General features: G+C 51.4%; 1 protein-coding gene across 4 annotated transcripts in view; it reads right to left on the bottom strand.

Annotated features, from left to right (window-relative positions):
• Window positions 1–13,783, bottom strand: part of ccdc88c (coiled-coil and HOOK domain protein 88C) — a 58,605-nt gene that overhangs the window by 24,119 nt on the left and 20,703 nt on the right. For all 4 annotated transcript variants that reach the window (XM_086275850.1, XM_086275851.1, XM_086275852.1 and 1 more), the window contains 12 exons: window positions 9,303–9,361; window positions 8,062–8,145; window positions 7,280–7,423; window positions 6,669–6,895; window positions 6,053–6,134; window positions 4,964–5,122; window positions 3,821–3,967; window positions 3,178–3,322; window positions 2,913–3,094; window positions 2,205–2,342; window positions 1,842–2,126; window positions 972–1,769 (listed from right to left, as the gene is read on the bottom strand). In XM_086275850.1, coding sequence (XP_086131976.1) covers window positions 972–1,769; window positions 1,842–2,126; window positions 2,205–2,342; window positions 2,913–3,094; window positions 3,178–3,322; window positions 3,821–3,967; window positions 4,964–5,122; window positions 6,053–6,134; window positions 6,669–6,895; window positions 7,280–7,423; window positions 8,062–8,145; window positions 9,303–9,361 — 2,450 coding nt within the window. The remainder of the gene's footprint in view (window positions 1–971; window positions 1,770–1,841; window positions 2,127–2,204; window positions 2,343–2,912; window positions 3,095–3,177; window positions 3,323–3,820; window positions 3,968–4,963; window positions 5,123–6,052; window positions 6,135–6,668; window positions 6,896–7,279; window positions 7,424–8,061; window positions 8,146–9,302; window positions 9,362–13,783) is intronic.

Genomic DNA, 13,783 nt, shown 5'->3' with positions numbered 1-13,783 from the left:
GACTCGATGTGGCGCTCACAGGAACCTTCCACGCTGATGCTGTAAAGAACACCCCAGTGTTCAGTACCTAGCAGTGCAGCACCCCCTGCTGGCCTTCTGGTGTATATGTCGGTTAAAGCTGACCGAGCGCCTCGTCTTTGATTGAGATTCAGATTTTGATACATTGTTTTCATTTTACTGCTTTTTTTGCAGTTCTGAGAGCAAAGAAACTGATTAACCCTTTAAAGCCCACCACAGAACCAAGTCCACCAGAGCTCACCTTCATATTTTTACCTGCTGTCGTTCCATCTTTCAAGCTGCTACACATCAATACAAGTTTTAATAACATGTATGCATTAAGTCCGTAGTAACTATATACCCTGCCTTCTTGTTTATTACACATATTTCCAACCACAGCAAACTGACTGAGTGTCTCTGTAGTTTCATTTTTGAGCTACACTCACTTTTATAAACTTCAGGAGAAACTCAAACTTAAACAGTGCAGTTTAAGTTCAAGTCAAACACGCTCCTCTGAAAGGCCCTGTAGGAAAAACTACGTTTCCCACAAGAAAAAAATGACGTCACTTCCTGACATGCCATAGTAGGAAGTGCAATGAACAGCTGATCGGATCTGCAAAGCGTGTTTCTGGATTATGACGTTTTTTACGTGCCTTCTGCAAAGGACGAGCTGAATGCATGTTATGGAAGTGCGGCTCCTCCGGTCTCACATGCAAAAACGTTCCTGCGACAGCTTATGCGGCTGCAATTCTCCCGGGATTTAAAAGTTGTTACTGGGAGCGTGTGCGCTCTGATGGCAGCCTCGCGGTCTCACAGGCATCAGCAGCAACGAGGAGACTGACACAGACCCACGAGTGACGCTTCCACAGCTCACCTGCTCAGATCTAAACTCTGAACTAGAATCTAAATAACCCGCCCAGCGGCGCCACGGACGCCTGCTTAAACGAAGCTCCTCCCCCTGCCCCTTCTCTCACCTCTCTGAGCGTGGCCAGCGTCCTCTTGTCGATCGTCGCTTGTTTCTGAAGCTCCTTGTTCTCTCGCTCCACCTCCTTTGCTTTCACCGCCGCCTCCTTCATTCGCTCCACCTCCTTTTTGAGAGCTCCTCCCTCCTTCGTGACCTCGGTGAGCCTCCTGGTTTTCTCCTCCAGCTCCGTCTCCTTCCCCTCCAGGAGCGTCCTCATCCTCCAGCTCTCCTTCTCCAGCTGCTTCCGGCCCTTCTCCGACTGCTCCAGGTCCAGCTGGAGCTTCTTCCTCTCCTCGTCTCCTTCCACTCGCCTCCTCCGCTCCTCCTTCAGCTCCTCCACCTCCCTCTTCAGGTCCTCCTCTCTGCTTTCTGCCTCCTGCCGCCTCCTCTCTTCCTCCACCCTGTCCTCTTTGCTCTTCTCCATCTCCTCCTCTATGTGATGCTTCTCCTGGTTCAGAGCTGTCAGGTTCACTTCCAGCCTCTCCACTCTCTTCCTCTCTCCCTGCGCCTCCTCCCCAGCTTGATCCAGCCTCCTCTGCAGCTCCTGCATCTCCCTCTGCGCCTCCTGGAGCTCCTCTTGCACAGTGGTGAGGCGGGTGGATGAGGAGCGCAGGCTCTCCAGGGAGCAGCGGAGCTCCAGGTTCTCCTTGGACAGCAGTCCGTTTTCAGCCTCCTGCTTCGTCAGCCGCTGCAGCTCCCGCTGGCTCTCCTCTGCCTCCCGCTTCAGCCTGTGCACCTCCTGCTCCAAGGAGGTCACCTGTTTCTCCAGAGCCTCGGAGCGCTCGCTGCACGCCTGCAGAGACGCCACCTGGAGGCGACACGGGCACGTTACACTTATGCTGCAGTGAGACTCGTCAGAGAGGAGGAAGCGTTTACGTACCTCTCTGCTGAGCGCCTCCCGGCTCCTCTCCAGCCGCGCCACCTCTCGCTCCGCCTCCTCACACCGCCCCGCCCGCTCCCTCAGCCTCTCTGCCTCCTCATTGGATACTTTGAGCTGTGTTTCCAGGCTGGCCAATCGGGAGCTGGTGTCGGTGATGCTCTGGTGCAGCAGGCGGTTCTCTGATTCCACCTCGCGGACCCTCGCCACGCTGTTAGACTGAGCGCGCTCCTGAAGGGACGCCACTGCCTCCGACAGGTGCTGCTTCTCGCTCTCCAGCTCTGAGATCTGATTGGACAAACAGAAGTCAGCCGGTCTCCTCTGCGACTGACAGTGAAGGAGATGTTACCTGAGCGTGCCACACACCTGTCGGTCCTTCTCCGCCTTCAGAGCGTGCATGTCGCGCTCCAGACTCTGTTTCTCCTTCAGTAGCTCCTCCCCCAGAGCCTCCATGTCCTGATTGGTTATTTTCTCCTGGTCCAGTAAACCCTGCAGACGCTCCAGCTGAAACAAACACAGGTGTTGCTTTTAGAGACAGGGGAGTGTTTCAAAGCTCACTGAGCTTGAATGATGCTGCAGGACGTTAAAACTGGACAAAAACAGTTAAAACTGTGCCGTTAAAAGACGAGACGAGTTTGTTATCAGGGTTTCACGTCGTCATGTTTACTCTCTGAAAGTTCCCCTGCAGCACAGACGGAAACACAAATACTGGACGAATGAAGGTTTACTGAGTGATGTTCATGTTTGCGTGCACGACTGGTGCACCTGGAGTCAGGTGGAGACACCGGCTTGTGTGTATGAGTTTTACTGTAAACCTTAACCGATGAGATCCATGTTTCTTTATTGATCAGCTGTGTTATCAATCAGTAAAAGTTACATGTATGTGTCTCATATCAGCATCTAGACTAAACGCTGCACGCCTGCAGGACTGAGACGCGATGCATCACTGTTACTGTAAAATCAAATCACCGCTCAGATGGCAGAAATCAAAGTTTATTAAACTTTAATTAAAAAACAGAATCCCCACAGCAGCGCCTCGAGCCAGTGAACAGCAGGAGTGACTGTGAGTCCCACCTTGTTGCTGAGACTCTGGTTCTCCCGGTCCAGCTCCTGCGTGTGGAGCTGCTTCTCCTGCAGGAGGTGGTTCTCCTCCTTCAGCCTCTCTATGGACGCCTGCAGCTCCCGGTTCTCCTTCTCCAGCTTCAGCATGCGGCTGGAGACGCACTCGTTCAGCTCGTCGACCAGAGACTTACGGGCTGGGCGGAGAGAAGAGAGCCGGTTACCAGTGTACAGACGGGTGGAGGACAGACAGGCTGAGGACAGACAGGTGGAGGCTCACTCTCGGTATTGTCGTGGTTCTTGGTGAGCTGCTCCAGCTCCCAGCCCAGGTGAGCCGACTCGTTCATGCTCTGCTTCTGTCCGATCTCCAGCAGCATGTTCTCCTCCACCAGCTCCTCCAGCCGTCGCCGCTCGCTGTCCCGCTCCTGCAGACAGGTGGAGGGACAGACAGGTGGATGATGATTTTTACAGAGACCAGTGTTCTTCTGGTTTCTGCCCACTCTATTAATTGTTTATGCTTTTCAGGGTCCCAGGGGGTGGAGCCTATCCCAGAGGTCACAGGGGGAGGGGCGGTGTATAGACTGGGCAGGTGGCCAGCCCATCACAGACGTGTGTGCTGTTACACTGCATTTTATTATAGTTTGTTTATCACCTGAGCACGCTGATGCCATGTGACCGTTTGTCACAGGAAGTGGGGATTTTTTACAGGTAAAGGGGGCGTGATCGTAAACGATGATGATGAGAACTTCAGAGGCTGACCCTGACAGTAAGGGGAGGTGCTCTCATCCTACGTGTGTTAATATACGTCACACACCACCCAGCCACCATCTCGTCACAGAGAGAAAGCTTTGTGTCAAGAACATCTGGAAACATCTGGCGCGGTCACTGTGTGAACCATGTGACGGCGTGGGTCTGGGTCGTACCATCTCCAGGTCGTGGATCTTCGCCCGCAGTAGCAGGTTGTCTTTCTCCAGCGTGTGCAGTTTGTCACAGCGCCCCCGTGAGGCCGACAGCTGCTCCTCCAACAAAACCTTCGTCTCCAGCAGGGTCAGGTTGTCTTCGCGGAGCTCCTGGAGCGCGCACGCAAGCACACACACGCACGCACACACACACACACACGGTCAGATTAAGTGCAGAAATGTGTTCGGTGTGAGGACATAAACAGAAACATGACAATATTAAAACCATGAAAATAATCGTTCACCCCTTTGTCTTTTTTTTCTGTCAGCAACGACATTAAAACCACCTGACATCACCAGGCCCCTCCCCCGAGTGGAGGTGGTGTGGATGCCACACACCTCTGCAGGTGTCCTGGAAGCTGTGCGGTGAGGTCTGTGTACATCACTCTCAGTCAGGCATTAACCGCCTGACAGAGGGCGCCGCCACGGAGGCGTGTGCAGGTCTGTGGTTAGGGAGGGGATCAAACATGAAAGCAGGACCCAGGTGTCCCAGCTGAACACCACCCGGAGCACCACCCGGTCTGCACACACTGTTGTTCTTATGCTCATCTGTTTACAGCGTTCAATTGTCGCTCCTTACACAGACTGTATGCAGAAGATGGAAATAGCCAGGTATTTGTCTGTGAAGGTTCTCAGTCATCCAGGTCATCGTAGTCTAAGGAGCTTGGAAAGAAAAGCGTCTGGACTTCAAGTTGCTCTCATCCAAGAAGCTTCTTCAGTTCTAAGGTCAAATGGTGGAGAGTCCCAGATTTAAACCCAGTGGGAGTTTCCCTCCACAGAGGGACAAAGGACCCCTGATGATCCTCTAATCACATGAGCCAAGGTGTGAAAGCGGGTGTGGGTCTGGGACTCTCCAGCATTTGACCTTAGAACTGAAGAAGCTTCTCGGATCAGAGGTGAAACATCTTCAAGCAACTTGAAGTCCAGACGCTTTTCTTTCCAAGCTCCTTAGACTAGCCCTGTATTTGACTCCCTTTTGGAGCCAGCCTGAAGCGGACGCCAGAGGACCCACAGCTTCCTGTTTCAGGCGGCGTGCGGAGGTGATGGTGGTGTTTGTCGGTGGCTTTAATGTGGAGGCTGCTCTGTGGTGAGACGCTCTGGTTTTACCTCCACTCGGGTTTTGTAGAAGTGAACGTCATTGAGCTTCTCTTTGCATCTGCTCAGTTCGGTCTCCAGGCGGTCGACGCGAGCGGCTCGTTCCCGCATGGAGTCCACCTCGTCCCGGTACACCCGGGCGGAGCGCGCCTCGACGGACAGAGACTGGTTCTGAAAAATAAAACAGGAACACGTTATCGTCACTTCCGTCCTGTTATTAATCCAAACCTCACGATAAAAGCGCCGCCACCATCCAACCACTCTGTACGAACCCAGAGCAGCAGCCTGCTTAAACTTCTTCTATACAAACGCTCTGATCTCCTGATGCTCTGTAATCTGTTGGTAATTTAAATGCTGAAGCCGTGCAGGATTACACGTCATCCTGTTGTACACTTATTAATCTCTGCTGCGTGCTCAAAACCAGTTCATCAAACTGGGACAAAGTGACTGAGACCACTGCAGAGGGGGATGACCCTCCATCAGATTACATGTGAGTCTAATCCCAGCTCTGTGAGAGGACCGTGTTAGAAATAATCCATCGTGCAAACCATGTTCAGCTGGACAGAGCCGTCCTCCAATCACAGCCCACAGAGAGCAGGTCAAAGGTCAAACTGATCGATCCTTTTATGTAGAATATGGGCTCATCTTCAACCTGATGCAGCGTCGTTCCTGCTGAGGAGCGGTTCCAGCTGCTCCAGATGTTTCCAGCCTGTATTCAGTCACCGTCCGCCCTCACAGGCCGCCACAGAGCTCCGCCCCGAACACCTTCACCTCATCAGCCGTCAGATGTTTCCACAGCTCCGACTTCTCCATCTTTCTGTTGCTCCTGGAACAACTTCATGGCAGATCCAAAGTGAGCAGATAAGAAATGCTCAGGTTGAACATTGGATGCTCTCTGTGGACCATCTTTAAATAATTACAGGCTCTGTTTTTGCTTCCTTTTAGGAAGCATCCCCTGCAGACGAGGATTCTCCCAAAAGCTGAGCACGACTCACACCGGGACGCAGGAAAACGAGCTTCCACAGAAACGCTCCTCACGGACACGTGACCGCCTACTGTGGCTCAGCGCGTCAGTGATGTGTGACTCGTCCTGTTTCTCACCTCCTGTTTTAGTCTCTGCAGCTCCTGATCCAAACGCTCAGCTTCATGCCTCGAATCCATCAGCTGCTCCGTCTTCTCCTCCCTGCACACAGACACACACACAGACACACGCACGCACACACACACACACACAGACACACGCACGCACACACACACACACACACACGCACGCACGCACCGTTAGTTATCTGACGCCAGCAGCACGCTCGCTCTGAGAGCACCCTGCTATTTCAGTGGTTAACGTGGTCGAGGTCGTGTGTTAGATTTCGTGGCTCCGTTTGTCTCTAAACTGTTTCCTGTCGGTCACCAGTTAAACACACACGTCCTGTCAGCGTCGTTATGGAAACACCATCGGCGCTCTGACCTTCATGTAAAAAACAAAAACAAAAACGTGTGAGTGTGTTCAGCAGAGAGCTGCCTGGGTCAGTGAGTAACGCAGGCGTGCCTGCTGTTAACCTCCAGTCACGTGTCTCCGCCCTGTGATTACAGCGGCGTGGTCGTGTACACACGGCCTGTGAGATGTGCTGGAGCCTCGTTAGCGTTAGTGTGAGGTAAACATTACAGCTCGGGCTCGTCAGACTTTATTGGACGGGCGTGTTTGAAGGCGGAGACTCACAGCTCCTGTCTGTATCTGCGGAGCTTGGCTTTGGTGTCGGCGAGCTCCACGGACAGATGTTGCTTCTCTTCCTTGGAAAGCGCCGCCCCGGCCGAGCCGCCATTATTCACTCCCGCCCCCACGGAGCTCCGCCCGTGCTCTGGGCCGATCGTGCCCAGGACCCTGCACCCGTCCTGGGGCTGCTGACTGGACAGGTAGTCCCTCTCCTGGGTCAGGTCCACAATCACCTGTAAGGCAGGTGTCAGAGTGGGAAACGTGAACACTTCAGGTGAAATATGTTGAATCTCGTGTCAACAACAACAACGGACGTGAGATCGATGCGATCGGTCCAATCAAAGCTTCACACATGACCTGCGGTCCTTTAAAGCTTAACCAGACAAACGTTCTGACCACACACTGAATATGAGCTACTGTGACCTCCCGTCAACAACACATCACAGAACGTCACATGGATCATTGAAGGCGACCAATCACGTTATTCTGAGACGTTACAGTTTTATCATCTCTCCTTCAGTTAAACACGACCTTCAGACTCAGCGCCTTGTTCACAGACATCACGGCGTCTGCGTCACGCTGACGACATGTGTATAAAGCTGCGTCTGCGAGCGTACCTCGCTGGCTTTGTCTCGCTGGTCGATGAGCTGCCGCAGGGACGCCGCCATGTTGCGGGACAGAGGCTCGAGCTCCTCGTGGATGATCTCTGCTCCTTCCTCCAGCCAGGACAGGTCCAGAACATTCAGCTGGTTATGGGTCACCTGACACACACACACACACACACACACACACACACACACACACACACACACACACACACACACACACACACACACACACAATGCAGCTGAAATTTAGATTTTAAAGTTTCTAAACAGTTTCCTGCTCATGATGATGTCACAGTGAGTGTTACACCTGCTCTCTGGTTCAAGCCTGGTGCTGATAAGCCTAAACCAGAGGAGGGGTGTGGCCTCTCCTCAGGTGGTTGAGCGGTTTAGTTGGCTAATAAACAGCGACGGTGATCGTCCCGTGCTGGTTTCTGAGGGGTCCCTCCCCTTCAGCCTCTGCTATTGATACAAAATGATTTCTAAAGACTCAAGTTCAAAGACGTTTTAGCGTCACAGTCGACACAGACGCCAGCAGAAGGCCACGTCTCTGCTCAATGCAGGTGGCGTCCTCCTGGAGGCGCCAGAGGACAGTCTGCAGGTTAACCTGAACGCTGTGAGGCTGACGTGGGTCAGCACCTCCAGATGAAAACAGGCAGCAGGTACACACTAACATGAGGGTGCTGCTGCTGCAGCGGCTCCACCTGGGGCAAACTTTCCCGGGTGGAGACGCTGCAGCAGCACCATGTGATCAGTGATCAGCAGTGAAGCTGCTCTCAGCAGGTTTCAGTCACCTCCTGGATGTGAGACACGATGGCAGCCTGAGTCTGGATGTCCAGCAGCTTGATCTTCTCGATCATCTCCTCCTTACGCTCACACTGAGGAGACACACACACAGACAGACACACACAGAAAATGAAGGATTAAAATCAAATAGCAGCTGTTGCTTCTCTTGTTTGTTTGGTGGGTTATTAGTTATTTAGTTATTCAGCATCTTTAAAAACAAGATGACAGACGTCAGAAAACTTAAGTTAAAAATAAAAGTGTGTGTTACACATTAACAGCACAAAGAGTAAATAAAAAAACGACGTCACATAAAAGTCGAGATGGTAAATACGTCAGTAACAGGTGGACTCGGAGGTGAGGGGCTGTGCAGTTTATATCCACGACCCAATAAACACTGATGATGTAACTGCATGAGCACACGTCTGCTTTCTTACATTCAAAGCACAAAAATGAATCTTTGGATTCTGCTCTAAACTCACGTCTGTCTGGCCCACACATCGCAGACTAACTGCAGTTTTTAAAATCCAGCGTGCTCGACACGTCCGGGCTGATGATGTCAGACGTACAGCAGCAAAGCTCAGAGAAATCAAAGCATAAAGGTTCAGGTGGGAGGAGGCAGGTGTGCAGGTGAACGTTAGCAGGTAGAGGGCTGAGGGCAGCGTCATCCTCACTGATGTGCTTCTACCGTTAGTTGTCAGGTGTGTGTCTGAGGGCGGGGTCACAGCTATTTAATGGAACAACAACATCATTTCCCTGTGGTTTATCCTCCCTCCCTGTTCCCCTCATGGCCTTCCTCTTCCCGGGAACCAGTCGAGCAAGTGCAGGGAGGGAGGGAGACAAAGGGGGAGAGGGAGGGAGACAAAGGGGGAGGGAAATTAGGAAGCTGGGAGAAACAAACAAAGAGAGGTGAGAAGAAGACGAGGTCGCTGCATTCAGAGGGATGGGAGAGCTGAACAGACCGAGCCCACCTGTCAGCACAGGTAAACTCAGCTCGATACATCTGGATAAATCACTTCCAGGGAGGAGCGGCTTCCAGCAACACGCTAAATAACCTGACTGTGATCAGGATCCACGGGGTTAACAGAAAAACAATTGACTGGTGTTTAAAAGAGCGAGAAGCCCCGCCCACATCCAGTCCAGCCCTCGTCAGCAGGAACACGAAGAGACGGCTGTGCTCAGACATGCAAAACGACACACACACAAACACGATTCCTGGGAGAGGCAGTGTGTGTGTGTGTGTGTGTGTTACCTGCACAGCACAGCCCAGAATCAGCAACAAAAGCCTCTTCAGTTCCTCCATGCTCTTTGCTGAGGGAACAAAACAGAGAAACTCGTGGTTACAGTCACGCCGTCCGACCTCTGAGAACATCTGAGAAATAAATACAAACCACTTTTCAATCACACACACTGGTTTAAATCCTGCATCTTCAGCAGAGCGAAGGGCTGATAAAGTCTGTAAAGACGAAGCTTAAAGCATGAAAGCTACACAACTCTGTCACACACACACACACACCCGTTTTCCCAGGAAACCTCCAGAATTTGGGACCCCTGGACTTGATGAGTGTGTCTAATGAAATCGTCTGCACCTGTCACCTGTCAGCACAGCCTGGCCTCAGGTGTGTGATCAGCTGATCTCTGTGCACAGACGCTCAGTGCGTTCGAGCGTCTCAGCTCTCCTCACTGCGAGGACACCGTACGGGTGGCGCGTATGGACGAGCCGCCCCGGAGCAGCGGGCGGTCTCGTTCTAACAGCTGGGACAAAGTTTGAAGGGATGAGCACCGCCTGCTAGGGCTGCTCAATTAATCGAATTTTAATCACGATTACGATCTGGGCTTTCAACGATCATTAAAAATGACTGAGCCGATTATTAGCCCCTCCCTAATTTATCCGCGACACCTTAAAGGCCGGTCCGTGAAAATATTGTCGGGCATAAACCGTCCGTGGCGCAAAAAAGGTTGGAGACTGCTGATTAAGAGGACCTGAGGGAAGCTCAGAAAGCTAAGCAGAAGTTATTTGGAGAGTGACTGCCGTTGGTTGAAAAGAGAGTTTAAAAGAAAAAAACTTCAGTGGTGTTGCACACTATTTTATATTATTTTTTTAAAGTCATTGTTAACCCTTTAAAGCCGGTCAGAGCAGCATGCTCCGTTTTGCGTAACTATTTTTAAATCCCTGTAGAACCTGAACCGTGTAAGCTAGCGCAATAATTTGTTTTGCATATGAAACCGGAGGAGTTGTACTTACATCTGATGCCATCAGCTTGTCCTCGGTCACGGTTTCGTTCCACATATAGCTTTGCAAAAATTGCATAAAAAGCGCTTGCAGGAACAAAAACATAATATTCCAGAAACACGCTTTGCCGTTCCTATCAGCTGTTCGTAACACTTCCCACAGTGAAATGATGCACATGCTGTTTTCTTTGCAAATTTGCATCATAGGATTGTTTTTTGTTTTTCCTGCAGTAGTCGTGTGCTGCAGTGTGCATGTGCTGCTGAACTTGGGGAGCCGCTACAACGAGTCTTCAACCTCAGTCTGCGACTGGAGAGAGTGCCCGCCCTATGGAAGACATCCTGCATCGTCCCGGTCCCCAAAAGGAACCGGCCCAATGAGCTGAATGACTTCCGACCGGTGGCACTGACGTCACATCTTATGAAGACTCTAGAGCGGCTCTTCCTCAACCTCCTCCGACCACAGGTACAACATGCCCAGGACCCACTACAGTTTGCATACAAGGCGGGTGTCGGAGTGGAGGATGCCATCCTGTACCTCCTACACAGAGCCCACTCACACCTGGATGGGGGAAAAGGCACGGTCAGGATCCTGTTTCTTGACTTTTCCAGTGCCTTTAATACCATCCGGCCCTGTATGCTTCAAGAAAAACTGAACAGGATGGAGGTGGACCCCTGCCTGGTGGCTTGGATCTCCGACTACCTCACCGACAGACCACAGTACGTCAGGCTGAAGGACATCACGTCTGACACAGTGGTCAGCAGCACAGGAGCACCACAGGGAACTGTGCTGTCCCCTCTTCTCTTCACCCTGTACACCTCTGACTTCTGCTACAACTCTGAATTATGCCATATTCAGAAGTTTGCAGACGACACAGCCATCATGGGGTGTATCTGGGATGATCAGGAAGAGGAGTACAGAAGTCTGGTGAGGAACTTTGTCGCATGGAGTCACACAAACCACCTGCAACTCAACACCTCAAAGACTAAGGAACTGGTTGTGGACTTCGGGAGGTCCAGAGAAGGTCCACTGCCGGTTCAGATAGAGGAAGAGGAGGTGGAGGTGGTCAACAAGTACAAGTACCTCGGGCTGTGGGTGGACAATAAACTGGACTGGTCATGCAACACAGAGCACCTGTATAAAAAAGCCCAAAGCCGACTGTACTTCCTCAGGAGGCTGAGGTCTTTTAACATCTGCAGGAAGCTCCTGAGGATGTTTTACCAGTCAGTGGTTGCTGGAGTACTTTTCTATGCTGTGGTGTGCTGGGGGAGCAGCACAGCAAAGAAGGACTCATGCAGGCTGGAGAAACTGATCAGGAAGGCTGGCTCTGTGGTCGGCATGAAGCTGGACACTCTGGTGACAGTGGCAGAGAAAAGGACACTAAAGAAACTGATGGACATTATGGACAATGCTGGGCATCCTCTGCACACGGCCATTAACAACCAGAAGAGTCTGTTCAGTGACAGGTTGCTTCTCCCAAAGACAAGAACTAACAGACTTAAAAACTCCTTTGTCCCACACGCCATCAGACTGTTTAACTCCTCCCTGGAGGGGAGAGGGAGGGGAAACAGGAGGACAAAGGAGGGGGGAACAACTAAGCTGTAGTGCCTCTTCACCTCACTGTGCAATACCTTTAGTGCAATACTTTTGTAAATAGTCAATGGTGCAATAGACCTCAATACTTGAAATGTGCAATTCACTTGTATTTTTATTTTTATTCCTATTTATTCTATTTATCCCCTTCGTATATTTTATTTATATTGTCTCTGTATTTTTATATATATATATATATATATATATATATATATATATATATATATATATATATATATATATATATATGTACTCTCAGTGGCAAGGGAACAATAAGAGAACAGCACCACCAAGGCTGGAGACGGAGCAATACTGGAAGAGCATATGGGAGAAGGATGCAACCCATAACGGCAATGCTCAGTGGCTAGTGGATCTGAGGGCAGACCACAGCGACCTCCCTGAACAGGGTCCAGTAACCATCACAGTGGCAGATATCCAAGAAAGGGTCTCCAGTATGAAGAGTTGGACAGCACCAGGGCCCGACATGGTTCACGCCTACTGGCTGAAGAAGCTGACTGCACTCCACGAGCGTCTGGCAGCACAAATGAACCAGCTGCTAGTTAACGAGAGACACCCGGAATGGCTAACTGAAGGCCGGACGGTCCTGATCCCCAAGGACCCCAAGAAGGGACCGGTCCCCTCCAACTACCGACCAATAACCTGCCTCAGTACTACATGGAAGCTCCTGTCAGGCATCATATCGGCTAAGATGAACAGGCACATGGGTCAATACATGAGCGGGACACAGAAAGGAATTGGCAAGAATACCAGAGGTGCAAAACACCAGCTACTGGTAGACAGAACAATCAGCCGAGACTGCAAGACCAGACTGACCAACCTGTGCACTGCCTGGATTGATTACAAGAAGGCCTATGACTCAATGCCCCACAGCTGGATACTGGAATGCCTAGAATTGTACAAGATCAATGGGACCCTAAGAGCCTTCATCAGGAACTCAATGGGGATGTGGCGTACAACACTAGAGGCCAACTCCAAGCCCATAGCACAAGTCACCATCAAGTGCGGGATCTACCAAGGAGATGCTCTGTCCCCACTGCTGTTCTGCATAGGCCTGAACCCCCTCAGTGAGATCATTAACAAGACTGGCTACGGATACCGACTACGGAACGGAGCAGTTGTCAGCCACCTCCTGTACATGGATGACATCAAGCTGTATGCCAAGAGTGAACGAGACATCGATTCACTGATCCACACTACCAGGCTATACAGCAATGACATTGGAATGTCGTTCGGACTGGAGAAGTGTAGTCGGATGGTAACAAAGAGAGGGAAGGTAGTCAGAACTGAGGGGATTGAACTACCAGAAGGCAACATTGCAGACATAGAGGACAGTTACAAGTACCTGGGGATCCCGCAGGCAAATGGGAACCATGAAGAGGCCGCTAGAAAGGCTGCAACCACCAAGTACCTGCAGAGGGTCAGGCAAGTCCTGAGGAGTCAGCTGAATGGTAAGAACAAGATCCGGGCCATCAACACATACGCCCTGCCCGTGATCAGGTACCCTGCTGGGGTAATAGGCTGGCCAAAGGAGGAGATAGAAGCCACTGACATAAAGACAAGAAAGCTCCTGACCATGCATGGAGGGTTTCACCCCAAGTCCAGCACCCTGAGGCTGTACGCTAAGCGGAAGGAAGGGGGCCGGGGACTGGTGAGTGTCAGCACCACAGTCCAGGATGAGACAAGGAACATCCAAGAATACATTGGGAAGATGGCCCCAACTGACCGAGTGCTCAGTGAATACCTCAGGCAGCAGAAACCCAAGAAAGAGGAGGGAGACGAGGAACCATCATGGAAGGACAGGCCCCTGCACGGTATGTACCACCGGCAGATAGAGGAGGTGGCTGATATCCAGAAATCCTACCAGTGGCTGGACAAAGCTGGACTGAAAG

The sequence above is a fragment of the Aulonocara sp. 'chitande type north' Nkhata Bay genome, linkage group LG19 (genome assembly GCF_057382095.1).
Source record: "Aulonocara sp. 'chitande type north' Nkhata Bay isolate Kocher_YH1m ecotype deep benthic linkage group LG19, A_spYH_male_GT1.1, whole genome shotgun sequence".
NCBI lineage: Eukaryota > Metazoa > Chordata > Actinopteri > Cichliformes > Cichlidae > Aulonocara > Aulonocara sp. 'chitande type north' Nkhata Bay.
This window is presented reverse-complemented; position numbering and strand designations above follow the sequence as displayed.